Genomic DNA, 19,476 nt, shown 5'->3' with positions numbered 1-19,476 from the left:
ACTAAACATTCCAGTTAAAAGGCAGTTTATTAGATATGATAAATAAGCAATACTCAAAAATATAGCAAAGACATACATTAAAGTCTTAAAATGTGCAAGAAGCTATACTATGCAAACATTAAGCATAAGAAAGTGTTTGGGTCCAATGCTCCAGGACCCGCCTGGGCTGCTGACCCACAGGTCTGACAATCATCTACTGGGTTCTGGCCGGTGGAGAATGGTCTCTAAACTCTGCAAACCGCCGCCCTGGCATGTGCTGTGAAAGGACGTGCTCCTCTGTGACCAATCAGCAGCAAGCAGCCCTTTTGAGGTCCCTCCCTCTTTCATGCCTCCTTCCCCATGCTTGGGTTCATTCACCTGCCTCCAAGCGTCGAGTCTGTGTGGATCGGCCCTTCCAGGACACTGTAGCCTGCCTGGCCGTGTAGGAATCTGGCAGCAAACTGCCTCCAAGACATGGCCGACTCGGAGGCTAAGTGGTAACCATTGCCAACAACCTTTTTTTTAAGTGTCACATACATTTGATAATACATGAACTTAAAGACTGTGATGCTAATGTTTTTATTGCCCTTTATCAGTCTATTTCGGGAGAAAAAGTACCAGACTTCATAGCTAGTCCTAGGAGTCAAGAGGATGATGCACACAATGTACAAGCAGTAATTGATTCACTGTAATTGTAATTGGGTTACCTCCAGGTCAGCTTGTCTCATATAACAGGAGAAAATATTGTGAAAGGAGATAAAGAATCTATTAAGAATCTCTTAGAAATATTTGATGGTTTGTTGGAGTATCTTACAGAACACATCAGTGAAACATCTCATAAGAAAAGTGAAACTGACCAGAATTTTAAAGAATTCGATGGAGGAGAACGTTTGGAAGAGCCAGAAAGTACTAAAGACTAAATCATCATGGAAAAATAGTTTCTTTTCAAAGGTGCTCCTTGTCTTCTGAGACCTTGGGCCCCTCTTGGGATGGAGATGAAGCAGAATCCACTGGTGAAATCATTAGACTTGGAGACACAGCACACACCTTTTCTCTAAGAAGTAATGTTACGGCCGGGTGCGGTGGCTCAAGCCTGTAATCCCAGCACTTTGGGAGGCCGAGGCAGGTGGATCACGAGGTCAACAGATCGAGACCATCCTGGTCAACATGGTGAAACCCCGTCTCTACTAAAAATTACAAAAAGTTAGCTGGGCACGGTGGCGCGTGCCTGTAATCCCAGCTACTCAGGAGGCTGAGGCAGGAGAATTGCCTGAACCCAGGGGGCAGAGGTTGCGGTGAGCCGAGATTGCGCCATTGCACTCCAGCCTGGGTAACAAGAGCGAAACTCCGTCTCAAAAAAAAAAAAAAAAAAAAAAAAAAAGAAGTAATGTTACCCAGGACCGGGTGCGGTGGCTCAAGCCTGTAATCCCAGCACTTTGGGAGGCCAAGGCGGGTGGATCATGAGGTCAAGAGATCGAGACCATCCTGGTCAACATGGTGAAACCCTGTCTCTACTAAAAATACAAAAAATTAGCTGGGCATCGTGGTGCATGCCTGTAATCCCAGCTACTTGGGAGGCTGAGACAGGAGAATTGCCTGAACCCAGAAGGCAGAGGTTGCGGTGAGCCGAGATCACGCCATTGCACTCCAGCCTGGGTAACAAGAGCGAAACTCCGTCTCAAAAAAAATTTGGTAAAAGACAATACCCATTCATGATTTTAAAAATAAAAACTTACAGCAACAAGAAACAGAGGGTAACCTTGTCAATCTGATACCAACATTATATTTTAATGGTGTAATATTACAATATTTCTCTTATCCTTGGCAAAAGGGCAAGGATGTGTTCTATCTCCAACATTGTATTGGAAGTCCTAGCTAGTTTGATAAGGCAAGAAAAAGAAATAAACAGCATGAAGACAGGAGAGGAAGAAGCTAAAGGATCCTAAGTCACAAGTGGTATGACTGCATATAAGTTATGGCATCTAAGAAATGACTACTCAACTAATAAGTGAAATTAACAATGTGACAGGTTATCAAGAAACATCAAGTATCTAAAAATAAACATCATGAGAAATGTGAAAACCACTACAATATAAAACATGAAACATAGCTGAGAAAAATGAAAACCAAGAGATATAAACCATTCTATGTTGACTGAAAGACACAAAATTATGGCTTTCATTTTCTCCAAATTGATCTCTAGAGTTAATACAATTCTTATCAATATCCCAGCAAGCTTTTATGCAGAAATTTATTTAAAGTAGCCTAAAACTGGAAGTTACCAAAAAGTCTGCAGAAACAGGCACATGGAAAAAAAAAAAATTACTATATCCATACAGTTGCTAATCAGTGGTAGTTGAAAAGAGAACCATGACTGCTTCTGGATGTGATAATGAGCTACCAGGAAAGGGGCATGAGAACACCTTCTGAGGTGATAGAAATAATTTATGTCTTATTTTGAATAATGTTTACACAAGTATATGAAATTGTCAAAACTCAGAGAAAGAACACAAGATTCATGGATTACATTTATGTTAGTTATATCTTTTTATTTTTTATTAATTTATTTTTTGTAGGAAGGGAGGAAGACAGGAAGGGAGGAAAGGAGGAAGGGAAGGAGGGAGGAAGGAAGGGAGGGAGGGAAGAAAGGAGGAAGGGATGGAGGGAGGAAAGGAGGAAGGGATGGAGGGAGGAAGGAAGGCAGGGAGGGACGGAGGGAGGGAGGGAGGGAGAGAAGGGAAGGAAGGAAATCAGGCAATGAGAGAGACATTGCTGACCTGGATCTAGAGGTCTACAAGTTGATTTCTCTTTTTCTTTTTTTTGAGAGAAGGAAAGAAAAAAAAGGAGTGGAGGAAGAAAGAGGAAGAAAAAGAGGGAGAGAGAATGGAAATGTTGCTCTGTTCTAAAAAATATGGGTATTAATAATGGCCAATCAATATTTCATTTAAACCTATGAGTAGGAGTGATGTGGTATTGACAAGAATGTATATTTTGTGTATTTAAAGTGGAGAGCTCTTTAAATATTTATTAAGTTTACTTGTTCTGGATCTGAGTTCGAGTCCTGGATATCCTTATTTTCTGTCTCATTGAGTCTAAGTCTCTATGTATCTGAGTGTTAGGATCATTAGCTCTTGTTTTTGCATTGATCCTTTTACCACTGTATCTTTGTTGCTTAAAAATCTATTTTATCAGATGCGAGAATTGCAACTCCTGCTTTTTATTTATTTATTTTTGCTCTCCATTTGGTTGGTAAATCTTTCTCCATCCCTTTGAGTCTTTGTGTATCATTGCATGTGAAATGGGTCTGGATGTAGCATAACGTTGGATTTTGGCTGTATCTTTTGATTGGGGGATTTAGTCTATTTAAATTTAGGATTACTGCCATTTGATGTCAACTGGCTGTTTTATCCATTCGTTGATATAAGTTCTTCTTTATGTTGATGCTCTTTACTCTTTGTTATATTTTTAGAAAGGCTAATACTGGTTGTTTCTTTCTATGTGTAATGCTTCTTTCAGAAGTTCTTGTAAAGCAGGCATGGTGGTAATAAAATCTCTGAGTACTTGCTTGTTCATAAAAGATTTTATTTTTCCTACAGTTGTGAAGCTTAGTTTGGCTGGATATGAAATTCTGGGCTGAAAGTTCTGTTCTTTAAGGATGTTGGCCCCAACTCTCTTCTGGCTTGTAGAGTTTCTGCTGAGAGATCTGTTGTAAGTCTGATAGGCTTGCCTTTGTGGGTAACCTGACCTTTCTCTCTGGCTGCCCTTAGTATTTTCTCCTTCATGTTAACCCTGGTGAATCTAACGGTTATGTGCCTTGGGGTTGCTCTTCTTGAGGAATATCTTTGTGGTGTTCTCTGTATTACCTGGGGTTGAATATTGACCTGCTTTGCTAGTTTAGGAAAATTTTCCTGAATAATATCCTGAAGGGTATTTTCCAGCTTGGATTCATTCTCTCCGTCACATTCAGGTACACCTATCAAACGTAAATTTGGTCTTTTCACCTAGTCCCACATTTCTTGGAGACTTTGCTCATTCCTTTTTATCCTTTTTTCTCTAATCTTGTCTTCTCATTTTATTTCATTAAGTTGGACTTTGACCTCTGATATCCTTTCTTCTGCTTGAACAATTCGAGTGTTTAAACCTGTGCATACTTCTCAGAGTTCCCGTATTGTATTCCTCCGTTCCATTAATTCACTTATATTCCTCTGTAAGTTGTCTATTCTCAATAGGATTTCATCAAACCTTTTTTCAAAGTTCTTAGTTTCTTTACATTGGGCTACAACATGTTCTTTTAACTCACAGACGTTTCTTATTATCCATCTTCTGAAGCCTGATTCTGTTAATGGGATGTGCTTGTTCTCCATCAAGCCTTGTTCCCTTGTTGATGAGGAACTGTGATCCTCTTTAGAGGGAGAGGCATTCTGATTTTGAGTATTCTCAGCCTTTTTAAGCTGTGTTCTTCCCATCATTGTAAATTTACCCACCTCGTCTTTGTAATTACCAACTTTCAAATTAGGTCTCTGAGTGGACATCCAAGTTGTTAGTTCCCAGGGCTGAAATATGAGCAACCCACTGTGCCGGCCAAAACAGCGACGTTAAGACTGATGGTGCTGGCCGGGCGCGGTGGCTCAAGCCTGTAATCCCAGCACTTTGGGAGGCCGAGGCGGGTGGATCACGAGGTCAAGAGATCAAGACTGTCCTGGTCAACATGGTGAAACCCTGTCTCTACCAAAAATTCAAAAAATTAGCTGAGCATGGTGGCGCGTGCCTGTAATCCCAGTTACTCGGGAGGCTGAGGCAGGAGAATTGCCTGAACCCAGGAGGCAGAGGTTGCACTGAGCAGAGATCAAGCCATTGCACTCCGGCCTGGGTAACAAGAGCGAAACTCCGTCTCAAAAAAAAAAAAAAAAAAAAAAGACTGATGGTGCTTTTCTGCCCAGAAATCTCCACTCTGGCTTCCTTCTTGAGTCCGTAATAGGCGACTCTGCCTTCCCGGAGCTCCAAACCTTGGTCAGAAGGGGAACCAGTCCCGTTTACTCTGCACCAAGAGCTGCCGTGCCGAGGTGCTGGGAAAACCGCTGTGCTGACCACAAGAGTCACGCTGGCGACCCGTGCGGCTCCTCCAAACCTCAGTCAGAAGGGGGACCAGTCCTCTTTACTCTACACCAAGAGCTGCCAAGTGCCAGCAAAACCGCTGCCCGGCCACAAGAGTCGCACTGGCGACCTGTGTGGCTCCTCCACTGGGAATCTTCCGCTCCGTGAGCAACCAAAATTTGTCTGAAAGTGTGGCGTCCTCTCATTCTCTGCACTTTCACTGGGAGCTGCAATCCAGAGATGTTAGCAATGAGCCATCTTGGATCGTTCTCCATTTTAGTTATATCTTAAATTATATTTCATCAGTAATATCTTAAGGATGCTGATTTTAAAAAATCAACCCATAGGATCGCCCAATTCTTTTACTCCAAAATGTATTCTCACTTTGTTCTGGTCTTATCTTTATTTTGAAGCACAGCTCACTGTTTTCTAAATTGTTAAACTCTGACCAAAATTATTACAAATCTGACTTAACCCAAAGAAGCAGTAATAACAATGATATGCAAGATAATTGTTTTTACATCTGTGTATAGGTCACTGAAATAAAGATCTAGCCTACTGCAAGGAGAATGGAGAAAATGCTTTTATCAAATGTCCATCATATACACAATCTTAGAACACAAACATGGTTGTGATGCTGCCATTACACAATGTAGTGCCCTGGTTCTTTTGTGACTCGCCAAGTCCTTTTATAGTCTCCTCCCCTTGAAGTGACATGGCCCAGTGACCTCTTTTGACCAACAGAAGGCAGAAGCCCTGGCAGCTTGCTTTTCACTCTTGAAAATCCTAAGCTGCTACATAAGAAATCTGGTTACTTCATTGGAGACACCATGTGGAGAGGGAGAGGTCATTAGATCGCATGAAGAATTGAGGATCCCAGCCAACAGTTAGATAAAAGGCCCTAAATATACAACCTCAGCAGAATCACTCAAGCCAACTCCTACCATTAGAGACTTCTTAGTGCAGGTACCAGACATGGAAGTGAGGAAACCATTTTGGACATTGTAGTAGACATGATATGGGGCAGACATTAGTCATCTCTGCTGTTCCCTCTTTGAATTCCTGCCTCACAGAATAATGAGAAATAAATTTAAAAATTATTGTTTTAAGCTAGCAAATTTTGGGGTACTCCATTATGCACCACTAGATAGCTGAAAAAAACCTAACGGGATAAGCTGCCAAGGGAAAGAAGGGGGTAAGACGCAATATGAGAATTAATAGAAAATAAAAGAACAAAGGAGATTGAGGTAGATGTATATAATACTGAAGAAACAGGAGGATTCCAGAAACACAGAATTATGCTTCAGACAATCCATTCTACCTATATGATGTCTTTAGCCCACTGCAGCAAACGTAAAATATCACTAGGTCAAAGGATGGCATAGGGCAGAAAAGCCTAAAAAACTATTTCTGCCAGTTTGATTACAAAACCTAACCCATACTGAGTTCTTTAAAAGTTATTTTTGGTATATACTTCTGTATTGGGATTATCCTTATGGTTTTCAGCTGAGCTGCAAAATTCAGATTGTCTTAAATAATCCCAAATGATTCACTAGATGAGGAAGGTGTTCCTTAAAAATGTTATACATTAAAATAGTGCATTCTTATTATTTTTATGTATCTGTAACAAATTAAACTACAGATTCATTTGTGAACTTTTGCAGATAGCTTCACTCAGCATCTGCTAGGCCAGCTGCACCATCTGTATGTGGTGCTATTTTGAGATCCACACTTAAGCAGCAGATAAAGGATACATGAAGCTTGCAGTGGCTGAGCTGTCTGGACCTGGCTGCACTTAAAAAGGCAGTCTTACAGAACTGACTTACTAATAATGATTGAAGTTAAAAGCACTACAGAGTAAGAAAGTATCAGCTGCCTTTTATTTTTGATTTTGCAAATGCCCCCATTTCCTTACCTGCAAAATGGGAATTTTAACAGTACCTTCCTCATAAGGTTGTTATGAGGATTAAATAAATGTCTAAAATGCTTAAAACAATGACTGGCATGAAGTAAACCTTCAATAATAAGTTTGTCTATTAACTTCCTATATATGCCACATTATTCATGCAACCAAAATGTCATATCAGTTTATCTTAAGTATCAAGCAGAATTTGTTACCTTTCAAGTAAAAAGGGAATTTATTGGAAGGATGTTGAGAGCTCACATTATTGATGGGATATTGACAAACCAAAGTTGGAATATGGGCCAACAAAAGCAGTGCTGAAGGGCAGAAACAGCTGTCCCTGCCACCATGAATTCCGTCTGACTCCTCCAATGCATAAGTTAGTCACTAAAGATGCAAAGTTCTGGGTGGGAGTGTTTGAAATTAACTGAACCCTGATCCCATGACCAATTCCTGGCTCCAGGAGATAGAAGAGGAAAAGAAAAACATTTTAGCTACTAGACTTAGGGGTAGTATCCTATCTTCCATGAAGAGTATACCAATGGTGGACTATCCCAAATAGGAGGGAATATTTGGAGGACGGACAGCCATCCAAACACTGATTGTCCACTACACCTTTGAATTGTTTGACACAGTAACATGGGTCTGGCATCCATCTTATTACTAGTTGTTTGAAAAGTAAGGTTTACCAAGTGACTGCAGTTCAGTAATTTGAGGGTAATCCATACCTCATTTATCTCAGAAATCCAAATTGAGCCTCAAAAAGTCTATACAGCACAATAATTTGAATCAATTCAGAGTATGCAGACAAACAGCAACAGGCTGCAAAATAATTACATAGTAAAGCATAATGGTTATCTGTAAATTTTTCACACACACACACACACACTCTAACCAGTCAGGCTATTTTCTATCACAATAGCAATTTTAATGATCACCTAAGTAACTGCTATTTTTTCCACCTGTATTAGTTTCCTGTGACTGTTGGAAGAAATTGTGACAAAATTGGTGACTTAAAACAACAAAAATTTATTATCTCACAGTTCTGGAGGCCTGAACTTTGAATTAACAGGGCCACATTCCTTCCTAAGACTCTAGGTGACAATCTATTTCTGGCTTCTTCCAGCTACTGATGCCATTAGTTATTCTTTGGCTTGTGGCTGCATCACTCCAGTCTCTGCCTCACAGTCACACGGCCTCCTCCTCATCTGTTTGTCTCTTTTAAGACCATTTGTGATGGTATTTAGGGCCTTCCCAGAAAATCCAGAGTAGTCCCCTTTCCTCAAGACCATTAATTAGATCTGCAAAGACCCCTTTTCCAATATTAGGTAACGTTTACAAATTCTAGGGATTAGGACTTGATGTCCGGATGACCATTACTGAACCTACTATACCATCATAATCTATTACTGTATATTCCTAAAGTACCCAGTAAAATAAGACTGGTGTAAAGAGAAATTAGGTTTAAGAAAATAAGCATTAACATTTTAAATTATGTTTATAAGCAGAATGGTAGCCAAGTATCTTAGGGTTTTCCCTAAGATCAGGAATCTTGAGGAAACAAGGAAACAGGTAAAGGTTCTCAGGACAGTTAACAGTGGAGGGAAAAGGTTTTTAGTTTGATGTAACCTAATGACTTAAGGTATTAGGTTAAAAACCTGAATCTGCCTGTAGCTGAGGGGGAGAATACAGAACAGAAACAGGAAGGGGGAAAAAAAGAAACCTGAAAAGTGGAAGAAATGGTATCAAAGGTACAATGTGAAGATTCCTTGTGATAGGAGTAAACTTACTTATTACTTGTGATAAGGAATAAAAGGAATAAACTTTTTTTCCCCCTCACACAGAGCAGGGAATGTGGGAATAGGAAAAAAACGCAAGTTAGAGAAGGCTTCCGCAGCATGCCTAACTACCAAGAGCTAAGTTCATCATTTTTGGACATTAGATTTTTAAAAAATAGACAATTCTTGGACATAATCTCCAGTTTAGTAGCTAAGTAGTACTGTTTTACATGTAATACTTATTTCTCCTTTTAAATTTACCAAAATCCATATTCAGACGCACACAGGCTCATTTTGTTAACTTTGCTTTTTCTTCCAGTGCTCTGAAGAGTAGGCAGTAGAGAAACTGATTCTTTCCTTTAAAATAATTAAAGGCATCACCAACTGATATGCTATGAGCATTATAGCTGGTCTTAACATCTAATAGGCATCAGATACCTTATAGTACATCTGATAGGGTTTGAATCTGTAACCAGTTTGGTATTCTCCATACTCCATACTCATGTACAGATAGCTTTCAGTTTCCAAGTAACTCATAAATTAATATTTAATGAAATCATTTGCCGGGAGATTTTCTGTTCATTCCTATTAATCTCCTGGATTATTTACATTTGGTGTGCACTCCAAAGTCAATGACAGAGTTATAAGGACAATTTCTCATATACATTTACATCTCATAGGTACCTGAACAAAAGCAGGTTTATTTCCCTCTAATTATCCCCTAGAAAAGTCATCTTACTCCAGGGCAAGCAAAATCCTTTCATAAAGAACACTCTGATTACTTATTTTTGGAAATCACATAAGGTTGAAACCACCTCAATCAATGTTGCACTTTGAGAAGGCTAAAAAAGGACCACCAGATGAATTAAAAAAGAGGCAAAGAAATTTAACAGTTATTTAGTCATTATTCTTGGAGATGTGACCTCAAAAACAAGCCCTGGATGTGTTACAAATACGCATTTTAGAAATCATTTTTGGCCAGGTGCAGTGGCTCATGCCTGTAATCCCAACACTTTGGAAAGCTGAGGCAGGCAGATTGCTTGAGCTCAAGAGTTCAAGACCAGCTTGGGCAACATGGCAAGACCCTTTCTCTTCCGAAAATAAAAAATAGCCAGGTGTGGTGATGTGCATCTATGGTCCCAGCTACTCAGCAGGCTGAGATGGGAGCCTGGAGGTAAGAGATTGCGCCACTGCACTGCAGCCTGGGTGACAGAGTGAGACCTTGTCTCAAAAAAAAAAATCATTTTTAAGAACAATGTAAGTGATTAAACCGTAGAAATCACAATTACCTACAGAATGAATGGGAGAAACTGCTAATGTAATGTTTATAAATACAATGGGTAATTTGAAGCATGGGATTTCTCATAACTTTGTACATGGATAAAATATTATCTTTTCTTGCTAATAAAACTACATTTTCTTTCTAGTAAAATTAAGACAAGAAACTGACAGACTTTGGAAAACTGGTAGGTCAAATGTCAAAGATAAATGTGAACATAATGAACAAAATTAATGAGTGGGAAAATGTTAATATATTATTTCATACAATTAAAATATGCCCATATAATTTATCTCTAGGATCTAGAATGAATTCTAAATAAATCTGATGTTTTAAAAAATTAACCTATAGGATATTTTAGGCAACATCCTGTACCACCCCACCTCCCAAAAATTAAGTGATAAAACTACAGAAATCAAACTAGACCAAAGATTCTGAGACTTGGCACTACCGACATTTGAGGCTAATTCTTTGTTGAAAGGGCTGTCCTGTGAATGGCAGCATGTTTAGCAGCATCCTTGGCCTCATCCCACTAGATACCACTAGTATACCTCCCCTCTGAGTTGTGACAATAATGTCTCTAGTAGTCAAATGTCCTCTGGGAGGCAAAATCACTCCAGTTGAGAAACACTGCACTACATAAATGAATGCCATGTCAAACATCCCCAGGTAAGTAGCTTCCACATTTTTCTTGATGTCCCATTTTCTAATTGTTCGAAATCCAATTGAAATATATGGTGACAACAATTGGTTATTGTTATCATTGCCTACAACTACTTCTATTTCATGTAAAAATAACATATTTGCTTGGCCTGGTGGCACACAACCTGTCAGCCCAGCTACTCATGAAGCTGAAGAGGGAGGATTACTTGAGCCTGAGTTCAAGCCTAGCCCGAGCAGTATAGTGAGTACATCTCTAAATAAATAAATAATTTAAGGCAGTTATTAAGTATAGCTGTTACTGGTAATTAAAACTGAAAAATACACATTTATTAAAATAAAGCATTCATAGAACCAAATCCATAAGATATACCAATTGAAATAAATCTTTATCAGAATGGAAATATTACTCTATATAAATATAGAACTATGCTGTTAGTGTTTATCCACATTCTGAAATTTTTTTTTCAAGGATTGCCTTTTCCAAGCAGATTTTTTCTTGTCTTCATAACAGCAACTTAAATTATTAATAGCAATGAAAGGGGATAGAAACAGTCAATAGCAGATATTGCAAATAGTTTGATCTCAGAGTACATTTAATTTTATTTGTTGCAATCATCTGGATATGTTATGCTAAAATTAACTTACAGTCCCTGAATCACTAGATGATGGAGAGCTGAGCATAAAATTATTTGAAGAATTTGGACTAACATTAAATATTAATAATGAATAACTGAATGTGGACTATAATTTTTAAAAACATTTTATTTTCACGTGCTGACGTAATTTATAACCAGACACAATAATCAAATACAAAACAGAAAGCAAGACTCTCAATTTCTAGTTTATAGTTAAAAAAAAATTCTTTATTAACCTGTTACAGAATACATTTTTTAAAATATAAGTACAAAAAATTCTGGGCGATCACCAAAAATGTAATCAATAAGGTTACATTCCTTTGTTTCTCTGAATCCTCTTTTTCCTATAATGAAAGTGTATTTTTTAAAGCTTAAGAAATTCTTTTTGCACTACCTTTTCCTACCCCTTTTAGCATAGTTTGTGTCCTACCTGTTAGGACCTTGGTAAACTGCTCACATTAATCTTGTTTCCTGGGTTTTATTTCAAACTGTCCTGAACTTTTACTACACTAATTTTTGCTAAAGGCAGTTCCTAGTAACCAGTTATTTACCTTTTCAGATAAAAACTATGCACCAAAAAACAACTGTCTTACAATTAGACCTTCAAGTTAGGAGGTGAACAGTTTATGCAGCATAAGACAAATCATAACTCTGACCTTTAAATCTCCTCATTTCACAAGAACTATCAAATTCCTTTTTAAAAGGGTACACATATACATTTTCAATTTGGAAATTCCATATTTGGTGAAAATTCAAATTTTAATTACTGTGGAATTTTGACAACTCTAGCAATGGTAAAGTTGAATTTATTTCACTATTATCTATCAAAAAACAAGTAACATTATAAGATTTCTAATATGTTTAACCTGGTAAAAGTGATAATTTATTTCAATCAAGAGCATACCATCTTAAAAAAACAGTATTGCTATCTAATCATATGCATTTCTTATTACATTTTTGCAGCCCCTAAGTGTTCAGAATAAATGTAGCATTCACATAATACTATAGGTCCATGAAAAGAGTATATTCTTTTATTGATTTTTGTTCATACATATTAAGTTTCAACTTTCAATAATAAAATTCAATAAATTTGATTCCTTAATCATAAAAACTTGCTTTACACATTATTTACATGTTGTCAAAGTCCATACAAAACATCACAAGGATTTGATTGACTCTATGCATGGTACCATCACACAGAAGCGGGAGCTAATCCAGTAACATACATTCAAAGAATAAATTATAGATATGCACAGTGTATTTGGCACTGTTCATTAATATTATAACACCTTCCTCTCAAAGACAGGCATTCTTAAGCATCAGTCACAATATACCAGAATTTGCAATTCACATTAAAACCACCTTTTAAACTTTGTAACAGTAACCAATTATTATAGTTTTAAGAAACAAAACACAATGAGAACTGGGAATGGAATTCAAATCATCTAACTTCCTGCTATGCTCCAAGCTGCCATACATAAAATAGGTTTAATTTGGTATAATATTTTCATTGTGGAGATTGTCAAGAAGAAACAATTTAAAGACAGTATATTCCAATATAAATAAAGACACATACTTTTGTTTAAAATTATCAGTTTTTCTTGGGAGTGGAAAGGGAGCCTTGATGATGTACAACTTGTGATGATTTTGGCAGGAAGTATAGAACAACCAATGGCATTCAAGCTGTAGAGACTGTACTAGCAGGCGAACTCATAAAGAGAAGGTTCTGGAATGCCTATAATTGAAATCAGAATCCTAGTAGTTTGTGGTAAGGGTCTCTTCCTAGAACTTGAAGAAACCGAAGTCACAGGCTACAGATGTACTTTCAAGTATATACTTATGAATGGAATGAGAAAATAAAAGTACAAAAACGCAAATATTGAACCTTTAGTGGCTTGGGCTATATTCCAGTAGGTAATATATTTGACTAACTTCCCTTTAACAAAGATTAAAAACCTTCATTTTTATCAGGTCCATTACATTTCATTCATTAAAGCTATACATACTCCAGAATGTTTATAAGACATTTATACCTATCATGTTTATAAAACGCATAAATTCAGTCTCAAGCTGCACTAGAAATGCCTCAATATAACATAAATCACAGTATACAGTATAAGCAAACAAATTATCTAATTAGATATGCTGTAGCTTCACACAAAACTCTCAGTAATAAATTAAAACAGAAACAAAGTCTTACACAATGTATAATGGACGATGCAGTGCAAAGTAATGTCACTGGACCAAAATTTAGTTTAATCATTTTTATTTCAAGTGTATTTTAAAAATCATAAATGGGGTTTCATAATCCAGCGTTGAAACATTTATCCTTCATAGCTTCAGAATTTTACAAGGAATTGTAGACCATGCTTTTCAAATCCAATCTTCTTTGCTATTTTCAAACTTCTGAGATCTAGTATTAAACTGCTCCATTCTAAATGTAAGGTTTTAGAAAACTACTATACACTTGTTGATAAGGGTTTTCTGAAAACAGTCTATCAAATATAAAGAATGGTTTCTATCTAAGAATCAGCAGTGAGGGAAGAAATATTAGACACATATCAAGAAATCAATTATTCGCAGTGGCTCAAGCCTGTAATCCCAGCACTTTGGGAGGCCGAGGCGGGTGGATCACGAGGTCAACAGATCGAGACCATCCTGGTCAACATGGTGAAACCCTGTCTCTACTAAAAATTACAAAAAATTAGCTGGGCACGGTGGCGCGTGCCTGTAATCCCAGCTACTCAGGAGGCTGAGGCAGGAGAATTGCCTGAACCCAGGGGGCAGAGGTTGCGGTGAGCCGAGATCGCGCCACTGCACTCCAGCCTGGGGAACAAGAGCGAAACTCCGTCTCAAAAAAAAAAAAAAAGAAATCAATTATTCATTTTAAAAATAACAGAACCAGTGCTGCTCTCTGTCATAAAAGAGAACATGTAAAATTTATTTTGATAGACTTTGGTAATATTTTATTCCCCACACAGGCCTTCAATCCTTTTATACACAGTAATCATCAGGACTTACTGAGTAAAAGTCTCAGGTATTAACCATGGCCCTAAAATGTGCTATTCCAAAGAGTAACCAGGTTACTTTTGAGGAAAAAAGCTGCCTTAGTAACTTCCCTCAAATGTTTATTTTAAATAAAAATAGTTGATGGAAATACTTTTTAAACCAACTTTGGGTATGATACAGCATGCTGCCCATCAAACAAAAAAGGAAATCAAAACCTTCTTTCCTTTTTAAATGAGTTCTCCATCTTTTAAGATTACAACATATTCACCTTTTATGCTTGTTTGCTTTTTTTGACTGCCTACCAATATTTAAATTTTTTAAAGTCTATATTTCAATGCAGTAAGAGTTTCATAACCCAGAATACAGACACCAGAGCAACACTCTCAAGTCACACTGTGACTGTAATAAAGAGATGAAAATGGACGGATATATGAAGATAGGTATTCCCTCTGCTCTCTCTGAAGGTGAGCAAGCTTTTAACACAAGAGCAACACAAAACTCCATTCCTCTGGAGCTCCTTTAAACTCAGAATGCTTCAATTCAGTAAGTCAATATATTATTCTTAAAAATTAAAGTTTGGTCACTAAGAAGGACTGAACAAAAATTATTCCCCTCCCATCAAACACAACCTGAAAAGTTCTATCAGGCCCTCTACTCCCCACAAAAACAGGGAAGTAGCTGGGGCTGAAGATGTTAAGTGTGACATTCCAGTTCCTAAAACATCGCTGCTATCTGCTCAAAGTTGTAGGTGTATGTATTTCCTTCTCTAATACATCCCCATTTATAAGTTTATTTCCACACATACAAACGTGCACATGTGTGCACGTGCACACGCGCACACACACACACACACACACACTCAATCTCAAGTAAGACACTTTTTTGTATTTGCTGATAAATTATGAGGATTATGAACTAGGTGTGTAGGGGGTGCTTTGTAAACATCAGAGTCACTTGGATCCTTTCCTCCATAACCCTAAAATCAAATTATGCAACCTATGACCACTACTTTCCCAGCCGCTGTTCACAGGCTGCATATTGACGAAGGGCAGAGAAAAAGTCCTCATAACTGATGTTTAGGTGGGAAGGCAAAGAGCTGAAAAGAAAACATGGGGGAAAAAAGCAATTAGATATACACTGTATGTAATGTAGGAGAGAACCAGAAGATAAGGACAAAAAAAGAGGTTAAGAATAGAATACACCAAATTGTCCTCTACCAGACAGCACCAAGACAGGCAAGAAAATGTCTTAATCATAGTATGGAGACTGGAAGGATGGAGCCCTGACAGAACAGACAGGGAAATAGCAGAGAGCCTCTGAGGCACTGAAGAGTAGTGGCACTTGCTGTTTATTGACAAGTGTTTATTGAAGATAGGTATTCCCTCCTGCTCTGAAGGTAAATTATAAGCAGAATATGCCAAGCCACTTCTACTAAGATTGTTCAGCTCATTTTTAAAGAGTTCAAGTAAAAAACTAATATGCTTTTTCTACAAGAGAAAAGCAACAAGTAATGAGAGATTCTTAACTTGTTAAACCATAAGCTTAGATTAATACAAAGGTGGAGATCTATGTATAAAGGATCTCATTTAAATCCACTTTAAGAACTCCTTTTGGTCAGAGTTAAGCCAGTACTACTTAGTTTAGGAAAGTCAGGCTTAATGTTGGGCAGAGCAACACAGCATCCAAACATGATGATATATTGTAGCCATGTTGTGAGCAACCTATAAATCACTTACCTCCACCATTTCCAATTACTCAAGGGTAATTACAGTGTGAAAATAAGCACTTTAAAGATAGGCTGAATGTACAATCAGAAGGTTCCCTTTATGAATTATAAGCAATTATTAATTTTCAATAAGTAACATGAAAAACATCTGTAATTTATACAGCTTTATAATGAGGCCCGGGAATTCTAAACTGTATCAGGTTCAAACACCTGGTCAGAATAGAAGAGTCACATTCTGAGTCTGACAGTCACGTACAGCACAAAAAAAAAGACTGAACAAACCTACCATGAAAGGACTCCTGCCTGACTCTGTGGTTCTCTTTAGCTACACTTTTCTTTATCCTTCCTATGACTGCCAAAAATTCTGAAACAAGTCACCTCATCATCTCTTAATAATCTCTGCTATCACCTTACGTCTTATTCATGCCACTGAAATAACATGTTCAAAGAACACATTTAATGCATTCTTCTTGCTAAAGCTTGCTTCAAATGTCCTCCAACTCTCCACTTTCCTAAGTCTTCCTGCTCTTACCCCTTCAATCAACATCCTCATCTCCTATAGCTCTTCAATAAACAGAGTGCCACTACCCCTCAGTGCCTCAGAAGCTCTGTTGCGATTTATCAGTCTGTTATGTCAGAGTCCCGCCCTTCTTCTCCCTATATCATTATTAAAACATTTTCCCTGCCATCACAGTGCTCAGTCTCACAGAGGGTACACAAATACAAAGCAAACCTCAGCATAATATGATATAGCTATCACAGACATGTACATAGGTTAAAGGAAGAGCCTGTTATTTGCTTCGTATCTTCTCTATTATCAAATTTAAATCCTCAACTCCACATTATCATGCCCTTTGTACAAATATACAGAAGTTTAAATAACTTTCCAAAGTCACGTTATTGTGCTGCATTGTCAAGATTCAAACCAAAATCTATCTGTTCTTCCTTCCAAATCACTCCCAACTGTACACAGCATCACTGCTGCCATACTTGGAGACCACCTGAAATGACTTGAAAACCATTGGAGAAAACCATATAAGAGAAACTTACACCCACCATAAAGAAACTCTGAGTCTGGAGATCTGGGTTCTAACTCACTTTGTGACAAGCCTGAACAATGTCTCTTTCCTGTTTTCCTTACCTATAAAATGAGAAGGTAGGACCAGATGATTTAGAGTTCTTTCCAACTCTAACATGCTACCTGTTCTCTTCTCTTTTTCATACTTTGCTCCTCCTGCCCCCAAGCTTAAATGACCCCTTTCATACATTCTGGAGAGATACTCTATATTCTCATAGGTTCAAATACTTCCTAGGTTATGATGATACCCAAACATACATCTTTAGCCTTGACTTCTCACTCAAAGCATCAATTCTACATCCTTATCTGTCCTACACTAAGCATATGCATCCAAATAGACTATGGCCTCAAAATCATCTGCATCTTCCCCTCAAAAATGAAAATTACCTTCACTTTCTGTTTTCCTCTCAGTATCCTAACTACTTAGTCACTTAAGCTTAAAAACTTAGGAGACATTTCATCTCTTCTCTAACTTTATTACAATTAGTAAAGTGCTAGGCCTGCAATTATAGTTGGTAAATACTTGTCATGAGAGAGAGAATTTGTAATATTCTCCTTCTAAGACCCAGAATTTAAATATATTTTAAGGCTACTATGTCTCTCCTTTGTTCTAAATCAGGGTTCAGCAAATACAGCCCAGGAGTCTGATACTTGATTCTGTAAATAAAGTTTTATCAGAACATGATCATGACCCTTGTTTACATATCATCCATGGTTGTTTAGCTATTCCAGCAGATAACTGCCATTAATTATCTTAAAAGATAATTGGTATCTATTAAGATATAGCTAAACAGAAGAGCACTTTTAACTGTTCCTCTCTATTGCAGCTACACATAGCTATGTATAACTATAGTTATGTGTAACTGCAATAGAGAGGAACACTTTTAAGTGACTGCAAAGCCTAAAATATTTACTATCTGGCACTTGACAGAAAAAGTTTGCCTATGTTCTAAATAAGAGAATTTCATTATTTTCCATGTTGTCTCCCTTAAATTATAGTTATAGCCTCTTCATGTGTCTTTTTATCTCATCCTTTCCCAAATCCAATCCAGTCTAGTGCATAAGCTGCTAAACAAATCTTTCAAAATCACCATTCCCACATTATATGCAGGCTCAACAGGTCTTCCTATTGCCTGCCTACCACTATACACATTCCTTATGCTGGCATTTAAAGATTCTGAGCCTTGACACCTGGGAACTATTTGATTTCATCTCATACTACTCGCTGACACTGTCTGCTCTTATTTCTTTAAAACACACCCCCAGGTTTTCTCCCCACACCCCGTGCCTCACCTTTTCTCTAAATATGGAAACCATTTTATTTATCATCAGATCAAGCCACACCTTTTACAATTACCTCTCACTCCTGATCTTTTAAGATAATCAGTGGCAATACCAAACATCTGCACAACTATATGCGCTTTTGTGTCTAACTCATTTATGTATGACTTTATTTTACCAGTGGTACTGTGAAATAACTGAGGTAAATGATCCAATATTATAATTCTTTGGAAATCCCCACCAGATCTAGTACAGTGCTGAGCTCAAGAAATACTTGCTGAATCGAAATAAAGTCGGTACACTTTTAATTACTTACACAATCTCAGTCAATCTGATGTGCCAGGGAAGAAAGCCTAATGTGCTGTCCACAGGACCAAACTTCAATACTAAATCAGGATCAGGACAACCATTTGAACCTTGGAAATAAAGAAGCACACATGAACTTAACATGCACTGTGTGCACACACACACACATGCACACACACACACACATAAACACATAGAGATGAAGGGCAAAATCTATTAATCAAATTGGATTTTTTTTTTTTTGGAGACTTGAGTTTCGCTCTTGTTACCCAGACTGGAGTGCAATGGCGCGATCTCGGCTTACCGCAACCTCCGCCTCCTGGGTTCAAGGAATTCTCCTGCCTCGGCCTCCTGAGTAGCTGGAATTACAGGCACACGCCACCATGCCCCCCTAATTTTTTTTTTGTATTTTTAGTAGAGATGGGGTTTCACCATATTGACAAGGATGGTCTCAATCTCTTGACCTCGTGATCCACCCGCCTCGGCCTCCCCAAGTGCTGGGATTACCGGTGTGAGCAACCACACCTGGCCCAAATTGGCTTCTTAAACTACCTGTTTTCTTCCGAAGTTTTATTTGTATGTCTCCATGCTCCCCCCAATAACTCTCTAATACATATTTTAATATCTATGCTCATTCCAAATGTGGAAATTTTCTCAAAAGTCCATTTAACTGGATTGATTACCTGATAAGAAGGGGGTAACCTAACTCCCACACTACACCTCATAGGTGTCCCCAAAATCACAT

General features: G+C 37.8%; 1 protein-coding gene and 1 pseudogene across 3 annotated transcripts in view; one reads left to right on the top strand and one right to left on the bottom strand.

Moving 5' to 3' along the window:
- The first annotated feature begins 453 nt into the window (after nt 1–453).
- On the top strand, nt 454–1,044 carry LOC100385073 (centrosomal protein of 95 kDa-like; annotated as a pseudogene).
- A 1,576-nt stretch (nt 1,045–2,620) lies between these two features.
- The window catches only part of NUS1 (NUS1 dehydrodolichyl diphosphate synthase subunit), a 45,198-nt gene continuing 28,342 nt past the window's right edge, over nt 2,621–19,476 (bottom strand). Inside the window, exons 4-6 of one of the 3 annotated variants that reach the window (XR_008480808.2) lie at nt 18,742–18,841; nt 17,123–17,207; nt 11,538–15,436 (exon numbers count right to left, since the gene is read on the bottom strand). Coding sequence is in view for 2 of the 3 variants with exons in the window: in XM_035296574.3 (XP_035152465.1) it covers nt 15,346–15,436; nt 18,742–18,841 (191 nt within the window). In the remaining variant the exon portion in view is untranslated. Of the gene's footprint in view, nt 7,799–11,537; nt 15,437–17,122; nt 17,208–18,741; nt 18,842–19,476 lie in introns of those variants that run through there. The other 2 variants (XM_078369978.1, XM_035296574.3) reach the window with 2 other exon arrangements.

Source organism: Callithrix jacchus, chromosome 4, assembly GCF_049354715.1.
Source record: "Callithrix jacchus isolate 240 chromosome 4, calJac240_pri, whole genome shotgun sequence".
Classification (NCBI taxonomy): Eukaryota; Metazoa; Chordata; class Mammalia; order Primates; family Cebidae; genus Callithrix; species Callithrix jacchus.
This window is presented reverse-complemented; position numbering and strand designations above follow the sequence as displayed.